Source organism: Mobula hypostoma, chromosome 12, assembly GCF_963921235.1.
Source record: "Mobula hypostoma chromosome 12, sMobHyp1.1, whole genome shotgun sequence".
NCBI lineage: Eukaryota > Metazoa > Chordata > Chondrichthyes > Myliobatiformes > Myliobatidae > Mobula > Mobula hypostoma.
Window position 1 is genome coordinate 55,425,733 of NC_086108.1, and position 21,860 is coordinate 55,447,592.

The window sequence follows — 21,860 nt, forward strand, 5'->3', positions numbered from 1 at the left end:
TGTTTTAATTCAACGATTTATACAAGTTTTAATCAAGGCTATAAATACTATTTCAGCAGTTTTAAGTACTTTAACCAGAGCAACTTGTAATTACAATAGATCAATATAAAGTAATATAATTTATTGAACAAATGTCTTGATTGTATTATTTTTTAATACTGATTCATGAAACCAGTTGAATGTCATGCCATGTGAAATGCGTCATGGTATAAATGTGATGGGAAATGGCATAGCTTTCTTTAGCTTTTAAGATACTTTTGGATAAGTACATGGAGCTTAGAAAAATAGAGGGCTATAGGTAAGCCTAGTAATTTCTAAGGTAGGGACGTGCTTGGCACAACTTTGTGGGCTGAAGGGCCTGTACTGTGCTGTAGGTTTTCTATGTTTCTGAATTTGCCATGCATGTTTATTCTCATGCACTAGCAAATTGACACAGAATTACAAACAACCAAACCATGATTTACTGCTGTTTGATGAGAGATGAAAGCAAAGATTCATTCTAAAGTGAAACTTAAATCCCTTGCATATAGTGGACTCCTTTTATTCCTAAAAGTTTCAAATATTTATCTCCTCTTTAGAATGGTAACGAATTCCCAGAACATGGTCTTAGCAAATCTTATACTTCTTCTGGAACCACGCTTGGAGTGGATTTACGAAGAGGGAGAAGAAGATTCTCTGGTAATCTTCAGTTGCCACCATTGGCTTGGAGGCAGGGGGAAAGAGCGAAAACTCCAGAAAGAGACAGCATACCAAGGCCGACCACTTTGCCATTGCAAACCCCTCCACGGATAGCTATTACACCTGTGGACCAAGATTGGTAAGGCTATAACCTGAATTTACAGTATGGAATTTAACTGTGACATGCTTATGGTGGATAAATGTTTCTGATTGGATAAGTGAAGGCAAGATGGAGATGTAGGAAGGTGGAATAGACTATTAGGTCCAGAAAGGTGGCCGGGGTGCCGGGGGGGGGGGGGTGGGGAGATGAGGCTATAGTAAAGAAATTGACAAGGGAGAACATGCAGTTATTCTTATCCACCAAAATTCAAAGTAATTTTATTATCAAAGTACATGTATATCACCATATGCAGTACATCCCTGAGATTCGTTTTCTTGCAGGCATACATGGTATATCCAAGAAACACAACAGAGTCAGTGCAAGACTGAACCTAACAAGATGGACAAACAACCAGTATGCAAAACACAACAAACTGTGCAAATACAAAAGAGAGAAATAAGAATGATAGCTAAGTAAATAAACAATAAATATCGAGAACATGAGATGGAGTCCTTGAAAGTGAGTCTACAGGTTGTGGGAACAGTTCAGTGATGGGGGAAGTGAAGTTGAGTGAAGTTATTCCTGCTGGTTGAGAGGTAATACCTGTTCCTGAACCTGGTGGTGTGGGTCCTGAGGCTTTTGTAACTTTTTCCTTATGGTGGCAGCTGCGAGAAGAGAGCATGTCTGGGTGATGGGGATCCCTGATGATGGATGCCGCTTTCCTGCGATAGTGCTCTGTGTAGGTGTGCTCAATGGTGAGAAGGAGTTTACCTGTGATGGATTGGGCTGTATTCACTTCTCTTTGTAGGCTTTTCTGTTCAAGGGCATTGGTGTTTCCATACCGTGCTGTAAAACAACCAGTCAATATACTCTCCACCACAAACCAAAAGAAATTTGTCAAAGTTTTAGATGTCATGCCGAATCTTCACAAACTTCTAAGGAAGTAGAGGCACTGCCATGCTTCATAATGGCACTTACATGCTTCGTGTGGCCAGCAGCATCAATGTGCTCACCCTGCTCCTCTGTTTCAGAATTCATGTGAAACTTTGCTCTCCAGGAATCCGGGCACTTTGCTCCCTTTGTACCCCGTCCTAGCTACTGGCTGTTGTTTATTGTATTGCCAAAATTAGGCACCGGCAATCCCTTGCATGACAGGTAGGTTGCATTCTGACAAAAAGGTGCACGTTGTGATTTTCCATAATTCAAAGCTGCGTCATCTGCATGTGTTAAGAAATGCAATTTGAAAAAAAATGTTTAATTACTTCAAATAAATCCTGTATGAATTAATTTTTGGGTACTGATTTATGGAATTTGTAATGGGAAATTTTAGTACCCAGAATGGCTATTTTGCAAGGTTGCCTGTACTTGGGTTTTAGATAAAAGCAAGATGCAAATTTGCAAAGAGGACTCAAGATCAAGATTCAAGATTATTATCCTTCTGTACATGAGTGTAAAGGAAAATGAAATGATTGTTACTTTGGATCTGGTGCAGCTTTAAAAAGTCATTAAGCATAATGAACACAAAAAGGAAAAAGGATGCAATAAAATAAAAAAAATCCTATAAAACATAATGTACAAGTAATTGTTCGTCTGTTGCTGTGTGTACATAAAAGTAGTTTACAATATGTAAATAGACTGATTGTATGTTCATAAAGTGATGCTAGGTAATGGTGGTGGGAGTGGAGGGATGTGTTAATGGAGGTGCTGATCAGCCTGACAGCTTGGGGGAAGAAGCTGTTTTTGAATCGAGTGGTCCTAACATGGCTGCTTTGAAGCCTCTTTCCTGGTGGGAGTGGGACATACAGTCCATAAGCAGGGTGTGTGGGGATGCCTCATGATATTGCTTGTCTTTTTCTAGCACTTTTCTTTATATGTCCAAGATGGCAGGTAGCTTGGTGCAAGTGATGTGTTGGGCAGTTTTAACCAGCTGTTGTAAGCCCTTTTGTCTGCCACAGTACTGCATGTAAGATACCCTCAGCTGCGCATCTGTAGAAGACCGTGAGAATTGATGTGCATAGTTCAGCTCTCATTAGCCTCCTCTGAATGTAGTGGCAGTGGTGAGTTTTGTTACCTTTCTTAGGCAGCAGGAGAATGAAGGGCACATATATACACCATCTACAGATTGAAAAGCAGGAGAGTAAGTGTAAGATTTAAGCAGAACGAACCACGAGTTGTGCTGCTGGTTGTTAACTAAGCAAAGGCAACTTTAAAGCAACCGAGTTTGATTCAGTCTATTTGGGCAGGTTGCTTGATTTACAACTAAATCCCTATTGGAATCTCCAGCTGCCAGTTGCATGTCATCTCCTCCTGAAAGAAAGGTAGGTGTCAATGCCATAGAGTGTATTTGGATGATGCAGTTGAAATGTGTGTGAGAGATATAGGTGTGGGATTTGCAAGAATGCTAAATGTGAGGGTTAAGTGAAGGATCTGATGATTCTGGTTAGAAATCTTTCAGTCACGTCAGGAGATTCTTACTACAGCATGTTGAGATGTGTTATTATTTCACTCCTCTTATAGTAGAAGACAAATGGTTTCCCTGTGTTTACACAAATTTCTTTATTTGCATACCTTACTTCAAGGTAAACCACCATGTCAGTAACTAAATTAATTATTTTTACCTTCCCAGGTATCTAATATGCAGGAAAAAATACATATTAAAACAGACTTGAGCTACAGCCCTGGAAACCCTTTCTCCGGGATATGTAATTTAACTGTTAACGTTTCATTTATCACTTACCCAACAGCCTAGATTATTCACTCAAGGCACAGTGAACTTGATACCCTCCATGAAGGACATTTACTGGGCAGCATTTGCCAAGTTCCTGTACAACACTGAGACATAAAGACTCGTGGTTAATGATCCTTAGTCATCTGATAGTCTTTATTTCTTGTCTTTCTTACTAAGCTGGGTCATATTATGATCTTGGTTTTCATGAACACGAATCAATTTTTCCTTACTGTGCAGCAATTATCTGCATTTGATAATTTTGGCCAAAGCAGTCCAAGAGTTGTTTTGGATTTTTTCTTTATTAAGCTCCAATTAATTCTTGCAATTTTAAACCATGCTTACAGCATTCACCAGCATAGCATATATGGCAAGAACAAAACTAACCAAAATCAAACAAACTAACATGAATGCACATGGCTCTATAGGGCTGGCCAGTGGTGTAGTGGCGTCAACACTGAACTGAGCAGATGGTCATGAATTTGAATCCGACTGGGTCCCAACCTGGACAGTAGCAATATCTGCGTGGAACCGCTATGGACCCTATCCATAGGGTCGCCCTGAGTTGACAATGACTCATAGCACTCAACAACAACATGGCTCTATAAGCTTAAATGTTATGACAAATCAATAATTGCACAGGAATTGGCAGATTTCATTACTCTGAGTCCATGCACTCTTTTTCATCTTGAAGGTCCTGACCCAATGTAGGGTTTGATCAGGGCTTGTTACAATTTGATTCATATCTTGCTCAGCCACTTGCCTGGTTTTAGCTGGCACCAAATAGTCTCTTTCGTTATAAGTTTCCGATTCTGTGGCACACTGTTAAATGTTTTATTGGCATAATTAATTGTCATTCTGGATTAGCTAGACTTAATGACGGCCAAGTCTACCAAAGCATCTACATTTGTTTAGCTTCCCCCTTGGGCATTTCTCCATCTTTCATGGAGTATGTGTATCATTCATTTTCTCCTGTATTTATTCAGAAGTGAGGCAAGGCGGACACAGCTTCATTGACCTGATACAATTTGCAGGTGTTTGTTGTCTTGAGGCAATTCGGGGTGGATAAATCCCCAGGGCCTGACAAGGCATTCCCCCAGACCCTGCAGGAGGCAAGTGCAGAAATTGCCAGGACCCTAGCAGAGATGTTTAAATTATCCTTCCTGACTGGTAAGATACCAGAGGATTGGAGGATAGCTAATATTGTTTCGCTGTTTAAGAAAGGCTCTAAAAATAAACCAGGAAACTATTGGCTGGTGACCCTGACATCAGTAGTGGGAAAGTTAATGGAAGGTATTCTAAGGGACCAGATAAATAACTATTTGAATAGACATAGACTGATTAGGGATTGTCAGCATGGCTTCATGTGTGGTTGGTCATGTCTTACCAACCTTAGAGTTTATTTTTGGGAACTACCAGGAATGTGGATGAAGGCAAGGCAGTGGATGTGGTCTACGTGAACTTGACAAGACATATGACGAGGTCCCATATTGGGATGTTGGTCAAGAAGGTTCAGTCACTCAGGATTCAAGCTGAAGTAGTAAAAGGGATTAGGCATTGACTTTGTGGGAGAGGCTGAGAGTGATGGTGAATGGTTGCTTCTCTGACTGGAGGCATGTGACTAGTGGAGTGCCACAGGGTCCGTGGTTGTTGATATAGATGACAGTGTTGTTAACTGGATCAGCAAATTTGTGGATGTCACCAAGGTTTGAGACAGTAAGGAGGGTATCATAACTTGCAGCAGGAGTCTGGACCAGCTGGAAAAATGGGTTGAAAATGGCAGATGGAATTTAATGCAGACGCATACGAGGTGTTGCATTTTTGTAGGACCAACCAGGGAAGGTTTTGCACAGTGAACGGCAGGGTACAGGGGAGTGTGGTAGAACAAAGGGAACTGGGAATACAGGTCCATAGTTCATTGAAAATGTTGTCACATATAAATAGGGTCATAAAGAATCCTTTTGGCACAATAGCCTTCATAAATCAAGGTACTGAATGTAGGAGATGGTATGTTGAATTTGTATAAGACATTAGCGAGGACTAATTGGAGTATTGTGTGCAGGTTTGGTCCCCTACCGACAGGAAAGATATCAACAAGATAGAAAGAATAGAGAGAAGATTTACAAGAATGTTGCATGGTCTGGAGAACCTGAGGTAAGGAAAAATTGAATAGGTTAGGGCATTATTCTTTGGAATGTAGAAGATTGAGAGGAGATTTGATAGAGATGTACAAAATTATCGTTTGTATGAGGGGTATAGATAGGGTGTCAATGCAAGCAGGCTTTTTCCACTGAGGTTGGGTGGGACTACAACCAGATGTCATGGGTTAAGGATGAAAGGTGAAAAGTTTAAGGGGAACATGGGGGAAACTTCTTCACTCAGTGGGTCATGAAAATGTGGAATGAGCTGCCAGCACAAGTGTGCATGCGAGCTCGATTTCAACATTCAAGAAAAGTTCGGCTAGGTACATGGATGGTCGCGGTATGAAGGGCTGTGATCCAGGTGGAGGTCAATGGAAGTCGGCAGTTTAACTATTCAGCACGGACTGGATGGGCTGAAGGTCTTGGTTCTGTGCTGTACTTTTTTAAAATGATTCTATAACATATATAAAAAATGTAACCAGGCGTTTGCTACTCAGCTTCATGAGTTGTTTCATTATTTAACCGTGGCTCATTTACTTGAGTTATTCCCTTGATTCCTTTTAAATTGAACAATCAATCGATCTTGGTTTTGGATGAAACCAGTGACTGAGCTTCTACAAGTTCTTTAGGCTGAGAAATCCAAAGATTCAATACCATTTGAAAGAATTTCTCATCATTTCAGTCTTCAGTGACCTAACACTTTGATAGTTCTCAACTCCTCTGCCAAGGAGCACATCCTCAACTTAATTACCCTGTCCAGTCTTAGTGTATTAGTGTATTATTAGTGTATTTCAATGAAGTCACTGTTTATTCTTTAAACCTCTTTTCTCTAAGGCTTTCCAACTCGATCTCTCCTCACCTGACAGGTCCTCCATAGCAGAAACAGATCATCAACCTTGAATTCTGTTAGATTTGACTTAAGATTTTAGATTGAATGATATTAACTGCCTTTTTAAAACAGACATTATAGTGTCCTTTCTTTTGTAATCAACACCTATAAATTGTAGGATAATTTTTATTTGTGGACACATACTGAGATAAAATCCTGCTAATTGAAGCTATAACAACCACTTTGGTTGTGAATGAAGGGTTAGAATCTTTGTGAAGCTAAGTTTTTTTTTAAAGTTTAGTAATCATGCATAAACTTACCAATAACAGAATGTACTCACGAATATAAAATGAAGAACAAATGCTGAAAACTTACAATAAGAATGCAAAAATATGAAGTGGTTATTAGCATCTAAATTCAGAACTCAGAAATCTTTGGTTGCAACTAGAAGTTCATTTTAAGGAGTGTAAAATCAATGTATTTGCTACCTCTAGTGGTAATATTGGATGCTGCAAGTTAGAACAAGCCTTTTCCAGGTGTCCTTTGAAATGTCTTTTTGTTTCCCCTTTAATCATGCCTTCCCCTCTACCATAATTGCCTGGGCTTCTGGTGATGCTTCTGCTTTTGAATCCTTTCTTACTAACCAGAATAAGGATAGGGCCCTCTTCACCCCGCGCAAGATGAATCAGAAGGTTGTTATATGGTATTCATACTTTGATAATAAATGTACTTTGTACTTTGAGCTCACTGGCTTCTTCACTCTATAATGTTAGCAATCCCCAAGTGTTTCCCTTTCCTATTGCAAAGTAATTGTTACTTTCTCAATCACTTGGTTTGTCCTTCCATTTTTACAAACCACTTTCCTTCTCATCATTTTTTTTTTATCCAGCTGCTGTCAATGTAGCATCTGTCTTTTGAGCTTTTCCTTTCCCACAGTCCAGGGATCCAGGCAGTCAATCTGAGTGAAATATCACTTTTTCCAGTGTAATGTAGTTTATTTAGTGTTCAGTGTCATTTACAAAAAAACAAATGCAGATCGTGCCAGGTTTGCAGCGCACCCCCATTCCCCCATTCAATATGCAAGGGTAATGTGTACTTCTAGCCACTCGTCAATTTAATGATCCACCCCCGTTCCCACCCCGTCCATAAAATGACCAAGCCATTTATCGTAGATTATCAACCCACGGTCATCCTATACCTCTGAGCTGTCAGAAAAATAGCAATGAAAGGAAAATCCAGTTTCAGTCCATGACATTATGTGTAATATTGTCCATTTTGTGTTACTAGTTGGGAATATAGTGTAGGGAAGTGTATGGTCATGCACTTTGGCAGAAGGAGTAAAGGTGTAGACTATTTTCTGAATTTTTCTCCCCATTTAGAAATCTGAAGAGCAGAGGACTTGTGCAGGATTCCCTAAAGGTTGACTTGTTGGTTGAGTCAGTGGTAAGGAAGGCAAATGCACTGTTAGCATACATTTCGAGAGGATTAGAATGTAAAAACAAACAGAGGCTTTATAAGGCATCGGTCAGACTCTACTCGGAGTATTGTGATCAGTATTGGGGCCCTTGAAAAGATGTGCTGACATTGGAGAGGGTCCAGAGGAAGTTCAATTGATTAATTCTGGGTGTGAAAGGGTTAACGTCTAAGGAGCATATGATAGCTCTGCACCTCTACTCGCTGGAGTTTAGAAGAACGAGGAGGGGGTTCTGATTGAGCTCCACTGAAGATTGAAAGGGCAAGAAAGAGTGGATGTGGAGAGGATGTTTCCTATAGTGGGAAAGTCTAGACCCTGAGGGCATGGCCTCAAAATAGAGGGACATCCACATTACAGAGTTCTGGTGGAATTTCTTTAGCTAGATGGTGGTGAATTTGTGGAATTCATTATCATTGACTGCTGTGGAGGCCAAGAAATTAAATATACTTAAAGTGGGTGTTGATAAGTACTTGATTATTGGGATATCAAAGGTTACTGAGAGAAGGCAAGAGAGTGAGGTTCAGAGGAATAATAAATCGGCTATGATGGAATAATGGAACAGACTTTGTGGACCAAATAGCCTAATTTGCTTCTATGTCTTGCGGTCTTATTCATGGTAGATAAAGTAAAACTGTTGCTGTAGTTTAATTTGAGATTAATGTAGCAATTGTAATTACTTTATTACTTTCCAATGATATTTAAATAACTAATGTTAAATTAATAATTAAAAGATAAGCCAAAATAATGATACTTTATTTCCTTTAGTTGTTGTTGAAAGCTAGAAATTCACAATTGAGGCATCTTTGAGACATCTGGTGTCTGCCAACTTTAAAATTAAAATTATATTTTCTTTCCTGAAGTACGGTATTTTTGTTCCCGCTTGAGTTGAATGGGACTGGTTGATAACATTTCCTTACTGGCTTTGAGTGAATAATGTAGTATATTCTACCAATTATTTGCCACTTTGCAGAGTTTTTAAAAAATTGTAGGTCTAATAAGGATCTGAGTGAAGATGTTCTGTAGTTTACTTTTCTCAAGTATTTTTTAAAGGAAACAAACATAATGTACAGGAACTAATTCTCATTAGTTTCTATGCATGGGGCAAGCTATCACATGATGTTTTTAGCAACAGATGCACAAAGCAAGCATAAGTGCAGTAGTTGAATCTCCAGCTTTCTCTCAAAGTTTCAGTGACTTACATTGATGAGGTGTAGCTACACAGATATACTGTTTCTTACTCGTATTCAGCCCACGTTTCCTATACAAACCTGGTCTGTAAATAATGGGAGTTCCACTTGGCAGTGAAGCTCTGCTGCATCTGTCAGACTATTTTAGTCGCTAGATTGGTCCACAGCAGCACACACAGAATGCTGGAGGAACTCAGAAAGTCACTCAGCATCTGTGAAGATAAATAAACAGTTGATGCATCAGGCTGAGGCGCTTCACTAGGATTGGAAAGGGAGGGTGGTAGACACCAGAATAAAAAGGTGAGGAGAAGGGAATGAGGTCAAGCTAGAAGGTGATAGGTGAAGTCAGGTGGGTGGGACTGGTAAAGAGCTGGAGAAGACAGAATCTGATGGGAGAGCAAGGTGTACCATGGGAGAAAGAAGAGAAGGAGGGGCATCGGGAGAGGTGATGAACAGGTGAGGAAAAGAGTTAAGAGGCCATAGTGGGGAATAGGAGAGGGAAGGGAGGGGAAAGGGAAGAAAGAAAAAGTATTACCAGAAGGAGAGATGAATGTTTATGCCATTGTGTTGGAGGGTATCCAGATGGAATATGAGGCATTCAGTTTACTATACCACTGCTCCTTACATTGGTAAGACCTGATGTAAATTGGGGGACCGCTTTGTCAAGCACCTCTGCTCTATCCCTCAAAAGTGGAATCTCCCGGTGGCCAACCAGTTTAATTCCTGTTTCAACATGTCAGTCCTTGGCCACTTCTTTTTCTACAATGAGGCCACACACAGGGTGGAGGAGCATCCTTCCGTAAACTACCCACGTGGCTTCACCTGTCACTTTCCAGCAGCTTCTTTCCCTTTCCCTGTCATTTCACTCTGGCACCTTTCCCCTTCCTGTCCAGTCTTAGCCAAAACATTGAATGTTTATTCATTTCCATAGATGCTGCCTGACCTGCTGAGTTCCTCCAGCACTTTGCGTGTGTGTGTGTGTGTGTGTGTGTGTGTGATGCTCTGGATTTCCAACATCTGCAGAATCTCTGGTGTTTAGATTGGCCTTCATTTGATTTTGATGCTACAAATAACTTGATTATTGTGATACATGGAATATTCATGACAGATCAACTCACAAATGTAGCAAAAAAAATCTTGTTTCCGATTCTGTTGGAACATTTTTACAAATCCTGAGTCTATCTTTACTACGTTTATCTGTGTTGATCACGGACTTGTTGCAATTAGTGTAAGAAGGCAGCGGGCTGCAATTAGTGCGAGAGGTGGTTTATTTGTGTCACAGTGCGAGGTTTAAAAAGAGCTCTAGGCTTTCGGTCTTTACAGCAGATTGCAATCAGTGTGAGAGGGTGTTTCTTGGTGACGTAGCGTGAGGTTTAATAAGAACTCCAGAGCTTTTGACTCGGTATTGGCTGATTGGTAGGAGGCAGTGAGTGGGAATAAAAGGATCCTTTTCTGGTTGGCTGCCAGTGACTAGTAGTGTTCTGCAGGGGTCAGTGTTGGGACTGCTTTTTATACTGTATATCAATGATTTTGATGATAGTATAGATGGCTTTGTTGCCAATGTTGTGGATGATATGAGGATTGGTAGAGGGGCAGGTAGTGTTCAGGAGATGAGTGGGATGCAGAAGGACTTAGACTGATTAGGAGAATGGGCAAGAAAGATGCAAATGAAATACAACGTTGGAAAATGCATGGTCATGCACTTTGGTAATAGAAATAAATGTGCTGACTAACTTCTAAACGGGGATAATATCCGAAAACCTGAGATGTAAAGGGACTTGGAAGTCCTTGTGCAGAACATCCTGAAGGTTAACTTGCAAGTTGAGTCAGTGGTGAGGAAGGCAAATGCAATGTTAGCATTCATTTCAAGAGGTCTAGAATACAAGAGCAGGGATGTGATGCTGAGGCTTTATAAGGCACTGGTGAGGCTGCAGCTTAACTATTGTGAACAGTTTTGGGCTCCTCATCTAAGAAAAGATGTGCTGGCATTAGAGGGAGTCCAGAGGTGGTTCACAAAGATGATTCCAGGAATGAACAGCTTATTATAAGAGGAGTGCGTGGCTCTGGGTCTGTACTTGCTGGAATTTAGAAGAATGGAGGGGGGGATCTCATTGAAAACTTTTGAATGTTCAAAGGCCTAGACAGAGTAGATGTAAAAAGGATGTTTCCCATGGTGAGGACAAGAGGGCACAGCCTCAGGATAGAGGGGCATCTGTTTAAACAGAGATGTGGAGAAATTTCTTTAGCCACAGGGTGGTGAACTTGTGGAATTTGTTACCACAGGTAGCTGTGGAGGCCAGGTTGTTGGGTGTATTTAAGGCAGAGCTTGATAGGTTCTTGTTTGGACGCGGCATCAAATGTTACAGGCAGAAGGTCAGGGAATGAGGTAGAGAAGGGGAAAAATAAGGATCAGCCATGATTGAATAGCAGAGCAGACCTAATTCTGCTCCTATGTCTTATGGTCTTGGGGTTCCTTTTGGTAGACTGCATTCAATGCAGGGCCAATAGGAAGAAGAGAGGTGTAAGCAGAGCAGTGGGAGCGGGCCAGTGTTAGTGTGGCCAGGCACTGGCAAGCATGGGCAAAGGTTCTAAGTGAATAAGTTCCTTGTAGGTTTTTATTTCTGTTAATGCATTGCTAATCCATTTTGAACTGTTTTGGAGGTAGAGGAATTTTCTCTTTGTGAGATGTGGGAACTCTCCCTGATGACTGCATCTGTATGAAGTGCATTGAGGTGCAGCTCCTTAGAGACTGTTAAGGAACTGGACCTGCAGCTAGCTGACCTTTGGCTCATTCAGGAAAATGAGATGATAGATGGGAGTTACAGGGAGGTAATCACCCCTAAGTTGCAGGAGGCAGGTACCTGGGTGACCGTCAGGGGAGGGAAAGGGAATAGGCAGCCGGTGTAGGGTGTCCGATTTCTGGATCATTGGGATCTCTTTTGGGGAAGGTATGACCTGTACAAAAAGGACAGGTTGCACCTGAACCTGAGTTTGCAGATGATACGAAGATAGGTGGAGGTACAGATAGTGTTGAGGAAACAGGGTGTCTGCAGATTCCCCTCCTCTTGGTCAGACTGGAAGAAGGGGCAAAGAAGTGGAAGATGGAATATTGCATAGGGAAGTGCATGGTCATGCATTTTGGTAGAAGGATTAAAGGTGTGGACGATTTTCTAAATGGGTAGAAAATTCAAAACGCAGAGGTACAAAGGGACTTGAGAGTCCTTGTGCAGGATTCTCTGAAGGTTAACTTGAAGGTTAAGTTGGTGGTAAGGAAGGCACATGAAATGTTAGCATTAATTTTTAGAGAACTAGAATACAAAAGCAAGGATGTAATGCTGAGGCTTTATAAGGCATTGCCCAGACTACAATTGGGGTATTGCGAGCAGTTTTGGGCCCTTTATCTAAGAAACGATGTGCTGGCATTGGTAAGGGTCCAGAGATGGTTCATGGGAATGATTCCAGGAATGAAAGGGTTAACACATGAGCATTTGATAGCTCTGGGCCTGTACTCATTGGAGTTCAGAAGAATGAGGGAGGAACTCATTGCAGTTTATCAAATATTGAAAGGTCTAGATAAAGTAGATGTGGAGAAGATGTTCCCAATAGTAGGGAAGTCCAGGACCAAAGGGCACTGCTTCAGAATTGAGGAACATCCATTTTAAACTGAGATGAGGAAAGATTTCTTTAGCCAGAGAGTGGTGAATAGGTGGAATTCACTGCACAGACAGTTGTGCTGGCTAAGGTGGAAGTTGATTAATCACAGAATCAAATGTTACTGGGAGAAGGCAGGAGAATGGGGTTTAGAGGGAAAATAAATCAGCCTGGAATGGAATGGCTGAGCAGACTCGATAGGCTAAATGGCCTAATTCTGCTGTATGTCTTAGGATGTTATGGTCTTACTGTCCTGTTCAGCATGCATTGCTAGTCATTGTCTGTAGGTGGCAGCAATTGTTTTTCTCGAAGCAGGCAGGCATTTCTTGGAAGCAGCAACATTCAAAATGCTGGAGGAACTCAGCAAGTCGGGCAGAATCTATGGAGGGGAATAAACTATCAATGTTTTGGACCGAGACCTTCATCGGAACAGGATCTTGGCCTGAAATGATGACTGCTCATTTCCCACTGTAAATGCTGCCTGACTTGCTGAGTTCTAGCATTTTGTGTGTGGTGCTTATGATTTTCAGCATCTGAAGAATCTCATGTTTATTTCTTCGAAGAAGGTTTGGAAAGTGTCAATCGTCTAAGAAGGGTTGTTACAGGACTTCCACCTACTCTCCTGACTTCACTGTTATCCAGTCATGGTGACCACTCAGTAAAAACTTGAAAAACAAGTCAGAGCCCATTGCTGACCAGGTGAGGGTGAGTGTTCATGTTGTGGCAAAATATTAGATTAGGTGGAGGAGACCCCATGGTCTTCATAGTTGTATTATATTATTAATTTATATTGCACTAGAGTTTTGATGTTGAGGGCCATGAGATTGTTTTTAATGTTCTGGCATATGAAGAGGCAAATTAACTTGTAGTCTTATTGGATGAATGCTTCTCCTATGCCAGTAACTTTTTTCCTAATCAATTGCTTGCACACCATCAAAGACTCCTTATCCTAAATTTTTGTAGCCTCAGCTCTTGCATTCCCAAATTTATTTCATTTCACTGAAGCTGGTGTGACCATACATGGAGTATTGTATTCAGTTATGTTCACCCTATATTAGGAAGCATGTGATTAAACTGGAAAGAATGCAGAAAAGATTTACACTGATGTTACCAGGATTGGAAGACTAAGTTATAGCGAAAGGTTAGATAGGCTATCCTTTACTCATTGGATTATAAGAGGTTGAGCAGTCATCTCATGTAGGTATATAAAATCATGAGGGGCATAGATAGTGAGTGGTCTTCTTTCCAGTGTTGGGAATTCTAAAACTAGAGAACATACATTTAAGGTTAGAGGTGAAAGGTTTATTAAGAATCTGAGGGGCAATTTTTTCTTTACACAGCTTGCAGTGGTTAGATAGAACAAGCTGCTCAAAGAATTGCTTGTGACAGGTGCATTAGATACATTTAAGAAGAATCTAGACAGCTAGATGGATGACAAGGGTGTAGGCAGATAAGGGGCAAGTGCTGAGAATGGGATTATCTTGAATGTTGATCGTGGTTGACAAGGATGTGTATGGATTGAAGGGCCTTTTCCCATGTTGTACAACTCGAACTCTGTGACTCTAAGTTAAAGATTACAACATCTGGTTTTCAGAAATGGTGGGCAAGCCTTACATCTGAATGAGATGGATTTTTTTTGTTACCGTATACTGCAATTTCATTAATGATTGTAAGCTACTTCTGTAAAGATAGATGACTAGAAATCAGACTTCAATCTTTCTGGCAGGTGAGTTACACTACCTCCCACTTGGACCTCACACAAAGATGAGCCAAAGCCATAAGACATAGGAGCAGAATTAGGCCATTTGGCCTATGAAGTCTGGTCTGCCTTCAATCATGGCCGATCCTTGTCTCCCCATCTCAGCCCCACTCCCAAGCCTGCTCCCCATAACCTTTGATGCCTTGTCCAATCAAGAACCTATCAAGCTCTGCCTTAAATACCTCCAACGACCTGGCCTCCACAGCTGCCTGTAGTAATAAATTCCACAAATTCACCATGTTTGAAACTGTTGTAGTTAACACCCAGAGTAAAGAGCCAAAGAGGCTCCTTTGTGGTTCCCATTGAGTTTAATGCACCTGGTGGTACTCCGATGTGCTCCAATCTGCGGAAGGTTTATCAGCCCTTGGCTGTCATTTCCCCAGTAAGATAACAGCAGCATACCACTACGACTTAAAACAGTTGGAGCCAGCTACTTCAGTAAATCGATCAGGATTTATTCAAGTGTTAGGAACTATGCAGCAGCCTGCAAAAGAGGATGTGAGGGTTGAGTGTGTTCTCCAGACTAATTATTAATGAAGCATTCAGTAATATCGTTTGGAATGTGAAGAAGTTAAAAATGGGGTCTGTGGTTTAGCACATTTCTGTAGGGAACTTCTTTATTGTCTGTGCCATTGCCTCTCCCCTCTGCTCTGCTGAGCAATAAGACCATGGTGTTCTTCTACACCTATCTCTTAAGCAGCCTTAGGCATCGACTTTTTTAAAATTTGTTCTTGGTATTCTTCAGCCTTTTCCCATTTCACTCAGCTCTGGATTAGTGTTCAGCTTTTCCTCTGACACCAGCAGCTGCTTTTGGAGATCTAGATTATGCTGCAAAGGTATTCTTCCCCATCTGCAGTGTGCTTCCAGACCGATGCGTATACTGGAATTTCATCTGCAATATACCTGTGGTGTTTTCACAAACATTCTGTCATGCTTGACTCTTGTATCAGTGGTGAGCAACGGTGCCATGGCCACCAATTGGAGTGATGAGCATGAGAAATAGCGGGAAGCCCTGGCTCTCCAGGCTGATGCTCCGGGTAGTGCTAGCCACAGAAAATCTGTTAGTTTAGTCTTTGAGGATAAATACATTATGTGGTCTTCCCACAAATGAACATTTACCTTGCATAAATTCTTCTGTGATCCATATCAACATGTAAATTATAGGAATGGAAACTTTTCTTGTTCTTCAATTGCAGCAAAGTATTACGGCTGAGTGTGGCCACAAGACTCAGGGGATTTGCTGCCTGCAGTCCTAAGAAACCAGCAATAAAGGCTAGACCAGGGACTATGATGCCATCTAATGTTCATTGAAACAGAAGTGCAGTAAAACTCCAATAGTCACTATATAATTATTCAGAACGTTTGGCATTTGTGTCGTCAGGTGATATTTGCCATGACTCTCTTTAGATTCATCTGAATCTGTCGGCTGCACTGTCATTAGACAAAGGGGTAGAAATAATTTTATTGTGTTAACACAGCAATATAGACCATCTAAGTACTGTATGTTCAATTTCAATGTTAATAAAACTGCAGTGCTGGGTTTCCCTGTGTAATGCTACAGTGAATCTGACATTGTCAGTGCAATGTTCCTTTTAGTTATATGTCACATTCATGCTACTCTCAGAATAACTTAGTAGGTGAGAAGATATAAAAGAGCAATGAAATCTTAGCAGCGAAAATGTCTGTAATCTTTTCTTCAAGATTCTAAACCATTTTTGTTACTTTCATGCACATTTTTTGTTAATAAAACACTTATATACAGTACACATTGAACTGTTCTGTGTATATCACTCATTCATAAATAATGTCCAAACATTTTTGGCTGGGATTCTCATTTATGGTCCCTGTGGCATATTCAGCCAAGGAGGGGTTTCATTATTTCACTGCCCTATTTTCTTCTGCTACCAGAAACCTTCTCCATTTGTCATATTGGTGTTGTTACCATGATCTTTAGATGATTTCTTTTGTTCTGCCTCATGCAGAGGCTGGCTATGCGAAAAGAGAAAGCAGGGGAAGTTGTTGACTCAGGTATGATAACATTTTATAAGTACATAGATAGAAAGTGTTTTGAGGAATATGGGAAATACGTGGGCATGTGGGACTAACATGATGTGCACTATGGTCACCGCGAATGAATTGAATCAAAGGCCTATCTCCAAGCTTTGCTATTCTGATATGATGACACTATCATTTCCTTGGAATGCTACGTATAAAGATTTAATACATTTTAGAACTTGGTGGTAAATTTTCAATGTACAATAGCATCCTTGCCTTGTGTGGGTCTTAACAGAAGTCCTGAGTATCATAATAAAATCAGCATGCTTTGCTAATTGATGCAATAATGGTTACTTGTTTACACATGATATAAAGTTTGCATTTATCTCTCTTCAATCTCATTAGATAGTTGATTACCGACTAGAATAAAATAGATTTACATCGGATAAAAGTAACTCTTTAGCTTTTGAAAGAAAATGGGAGAAAAGCAAATTCTGCTCCTGTTGTCGGAACTAACAAATGAGAGTTATCTTCGAATTGCAGATTGTTGATTAGACCACACTTAAATGTGAACCTCTATTCTTTTTTTTTGTAATTTATTTTTTTATTGAATTTCATCATCAAAGAAACATTTCCATAAGATGTATTTCAGATACTGTAATATATATTATATAATCATATTTGTCACAAATCTCCACATAATATTTTTCTGAGTATACACTTATAGAAAGGGGAGGAAAGAAAGAACAATCGAAAGAAGGAAACTATGTACAGGATAGGGTTACAACATATTCATTGACTTGTGAGAATAAAATCAAGCCTATGAGGCGTTATGTAGTTAAACCATTTTTCCCAGTATGAATAAAATTGTTCCAACATGATTAACAGATGCTGTTGTCTTCTCCATTTTGTAAATGTCCATTGTAATTTCCATCCATACATTTAAAGTCAGGCTCTCCTGTGATAACCATTTCCTGGTAAGGGTTTTTTACCAGCCACCAGCAGTACATTCATTAAATATTTACTGTATATCTTTTCAACCATTCTTGAGGTATATACCCAAAATATATGGTCTTACTCTCTGAGGGTGTTTCACATTTAAAGATGTCTTGTAGGGCATTATGTATCCCACTCCAATAGTCTTTGATAACGGGGCATTCCCAGAAAATATGGTAATGGTTTGCATTTTGATTTCCACAATTTCTCCAGCAAACAGGGGGGTTACTATCATAATGGGATTTCTGAGAGGGTGTAATAAAATATCTTATCAAGTTTTTCCACCCGAACTCCCTCCATTTCTGTGAACTGGTATACTTCCATTGATACCTCCATATTATTGTCCAGTCTTCCTCAGATATTATTATCCCTCCTTTCTTCTCCCATTTTGTTTTAATGTATGAAGTCGAATGTGTTTTAAGATTTGACAAACCCTCAAACATGCTTGAAATGATTTTACTACCGTTGTCTGAATTATATGCTTTTCTAAATAGTTCTATCAGACATGTACCTGCCTTGGTTACATTTTTTACCATCCTATTAACATACTGTCGCATCTGTAAATACCAGTAAAAGTCTTGTTTTTATAATAAGTGTTTCTCTTTCAGCATTTCAAAACTGAACAGTGTTCCTTCTTTCATTATATTGCAAATAAATGTAATTCCTTTAGCTGTCCAGTCCTTAAATCTAGCATCAAGTTTATTCGGCATAAAATCGGAGTCATATGCACACCATTTAAGAATTGCAATGTCTCTCTCTAGTTTATATTCTTTTATAACAGTGTTCCATATTTTAAGAGTCCATTTCACCCACGGGTTGTCAATATTATTTATGTAACTCTGTAGGTTGTTATCAGCCAAAATTGCCTGTATGGGGATGGAAAGTATCCTCTCCTCAATGTTTTTCCATTGAGGGCCATATGATAGGTTGCACCAGCATATCACGGCTCTCAAATGTGCTGCAAAATAATAATCTCTAAGAGAAGGTAGGCCCCATCCCCCCTTTTCCTTGGCCAATTGCAAAGTTTTGAGATGAACCCTAGGCCTTTTACCTTGCCATATATATCTTGATAGCATCTTGTTCCATTCATTGAATTGATTTTGGTTAATCTCTATTTGTAGGGTCTGAAAGAGATATAATAGTCTGGGCAGTATATTCATTTTAATAGATTCAATCCTTGAACTGAGACCAAGAAAAGGAATTAGATTCCATCTTGTTATATCTTCCTTAAATTTTTATATATATAGGCTGATAATTGAATTCTGATAATTTTGCCAAATCTTGTGGCATAATGATGCCCAAATATTTGATGGACTCTGTTTGCCATGCCCAAGGATATCTACTTTCAATTTCTCTTGGTGGGCTATAGTTTTATGAAAGTGGTTGGGTTGCATCTATGTTGATCTTGTATCCTGATAATTGGCCATATTGTTCAAAGGATTGCATCAGTTTAGGTAAAGAGTATGTTGGTTGCCCTAGGTAGATCAAAATGTCATCCGCGTAACAGGCCAATTTATGCTCTGTCCCTTTAATAGTAATTCCCCTGATATCTTCATTTTGTCTGATGTATTGAGCTAATGGTTCCAGATATAATACGAAGAGTAGCGGTGACCATGCACAACCCTGTCTCGTGCCCCTTTCTAGGGTAAAACTATTAGATAGGTATCCATTGATTTTAATCCTAGCAGTAGGGTTGTCGTATAGTGCCTGTTTAGTTTTAATAATTGTGTCATGTAGACTAAATCTATGTAAAACTCTGTAAAGAAAATTCCAATTAACCAAATCAAATGCCTTTTCAGCATCCATGCTGATCACTATTGCTTCAATTTCATTTTTTATATGATCCATAATGGACAGTGTCCTTCATATATTGTCTTGTTGTATAAAACCTATCTGATCATTATATATCAGTGTGGGTAGAAACTCCCCTCATCATTTGGCCATGATGGAGGTAAATATCTATAATTCACATTAAGGACAGATATTGGTCTAAATGACCCGCATTCCATTTTATCCTTGCCTTCTTTCGGTATAGCTGAGATTATCGCCTCCTTCCAGCTGGGTGGCATTTGTGCCTTTCTTAGGGCCCAGTTCAGTGTGAGGAGTAAAACAGGAATTAACTCACTTCTAAACTCTTTATACCACTCTGCCGTATATCCATCTGATCCTGATGACTTGCTTAATTTAAGCCTACTAATTGCAGTTTTTAGTTCAATTTCAGTTATGTTAGCAGTCATCGTTCTATTTTGTTCTTTGCTTAAAGTGGGTAACTCTGGAGAATTCAGGAAGGTGTCAATTTGGGTTATGCTTCCCCCTGGAACTTTGGAATATAGAGTTTTGTAAAACATTTCAAAAGCTTCTTGAATTTCACTTAGCTTATTTTTTAATCACTTTTGTTCTCGGATCCCTAATTCTATGAATTGAATTTTCTGCTATCTTTTTTTTCAGTTTCCATGCCAGTATTTTCATAGATTTAGATCCACTTTCATAATGTCTCTGTTTCAGAAATATTAAATATTTTCTGATTTCTTGTGTAGCCAAACTTTTAATTTCATTCCTTTTTTTCTGGCATGTGCCTGCGTGCGTCCGAGTCTGTGCGTGCATGCGCGTCTGCGTGTCCGTGCGTGCGTTCGTGATGATGTCTTTTTCATGGATTTTACAAGGCGTGGAGTGAGAGAGAGAGACAGTGTGACGCACCACTCCTCAGACACACATTTTCGCAGTATTTTCCCTTTGTTTTATGAGGTCGAGTTGCGATCTCGACACTCAACCTGGCATGGATGGAAAGCGTACTCGGGGTTGGACCCGACTAGTTTTGAACCCGGGAACCTCCGCTCCCGGGTCCGGCGTCGATGTTGTTGCACCACTAGCCGGCCCATTTAATTTCATTCCTAATTTTTTAAATTTCCTCTAGTGTATCCTGTACCAAACTCAATTTGTGTTTTTTTTCTAGTTCCTTCAGTTTATTTTGTAATTCCTCAAATGTTTTATTCCTTATTTTTTTCTTATATGAAGATATCACTATAATTTTCCCTCTTAAGTCAGCCTTCAGAGTATCCCATAGAATGGGAGGTGAAACCTCTCCATTATCATTGAATTCTAAGTAAAGACCAATTTCTTTTTAAATTTGTTCCATAAAATCGGGATCATTGAGTACCAGGTTTGCCCTGCCATCCGAAGGTAGAGTGCTCCTATGAAACGGTTCGTAAGCCGGAATGTCGTAAAGCGAAGAAGCAATTACCATTAATTTATATGAGAAAAATTTGTGAGCGTTCGCAGACCCAAAAATAACCTACCAAATCATGCCAAATAACACATAAAACCTAAAATAACACTGACATACAGTAAAAGCAGGAATGATATGATGAATACACAGCCTATGTAAAGTAGAAGTGCTTTTCCACAGTCATTGCTGCACTGTTCTCCGTAGCGAAAATCTCACGCAAGCGCTCTCAGCAGAAACACTGTGCAAGCGCTGTCCGCAAAAACACGGCGCAAGCGCTCTCCAGTAACCTTTAAGCTATGAAGCTGCCAAATCATACCAAATAACATGTAAAAATACACAGCGGATATAAAGTAGCAATAATGTATGTACAGTGTAGTATCACTTACCGGAATTGGGACAGTGCCGAGCACACTGATGATGGTGTGTTAGGCTGAGTCGTCAGAGGTTGGGGTGGTGCAGTGGCCCCCACCCTCTGGGCCATCGACCGGTACTGATCCGCGAAGCATGCAGGAGTACAGTGGAGGTCAGAATGCACTCAACACACCTTTAAGAAAAAAAAGCTGAAATAAACAAACTAATTAATTAGGTGCCGCCCGGCTCGTAAATGTTGGCCAGATCAGAGGTGACGCAATCGGCAAACTGTCTGTCAATCTGCCCATCTACCTTCTCCCTCACCTCCATTCAGGGCTCAAAAACAGTCCTTGCACATATGAATCTGTTGGGATTGTCTGTTGTATTGGTGCCTCTGATACGGTCTTTTCTACATTGTTGAGACCTGACATGAATTGGGGGACTGCTTTCTCGCGCACCTCCATTCCGTCTGCCAAAAGGGGAATTTCCTGGTGGACAACTATTTTAATTTCTGTTCCCCCATTCCTATTCCAATATATCAGTCCGTGGTCTCCTCTTGTGCCACAATGAGACCTTTCTCAGGGTGGAAGAGCAACAACTCATATTCTGTCTCGATGCCCTCCAACCTAATGATATGAACATGGATTTCTCCTTCTGGAATTTTTTTCCCTTGTCCTTCCCTCTGCTTCTTTTTCCCACTTTGGCCTTTTCCCTCTTCTCCTCACCTGCCTATCACCTCCACCTGTTG

General features: G+C 40.2%; 1 protein-coding gene across 4 annotated transcripts in view; it reads left to right on the plus strand.

The window, feature by feature from the left end:
• Nucleotides 1-21,860, plus strand: part of pde4ba (phosphodiesterase 4B, cAMP-specific a) — a 620,756-nt gene that overhangs the window by 180,630 nt on the left and 418,266 nt on the right. For all 4 annotated transcript variants that reach the window (XM_063064159.1, XM_063064161.1, XM_063064163.1 and 1 more), the window contains exon 3: nt 579-817. In XM_063064159.1, coding sequence (XP_062920229.1) covers nt 579-817 — 239 coding nt within the window. The remainder of the gene's footprint in view (nt 1-578; nt 818-21,860) is intronic.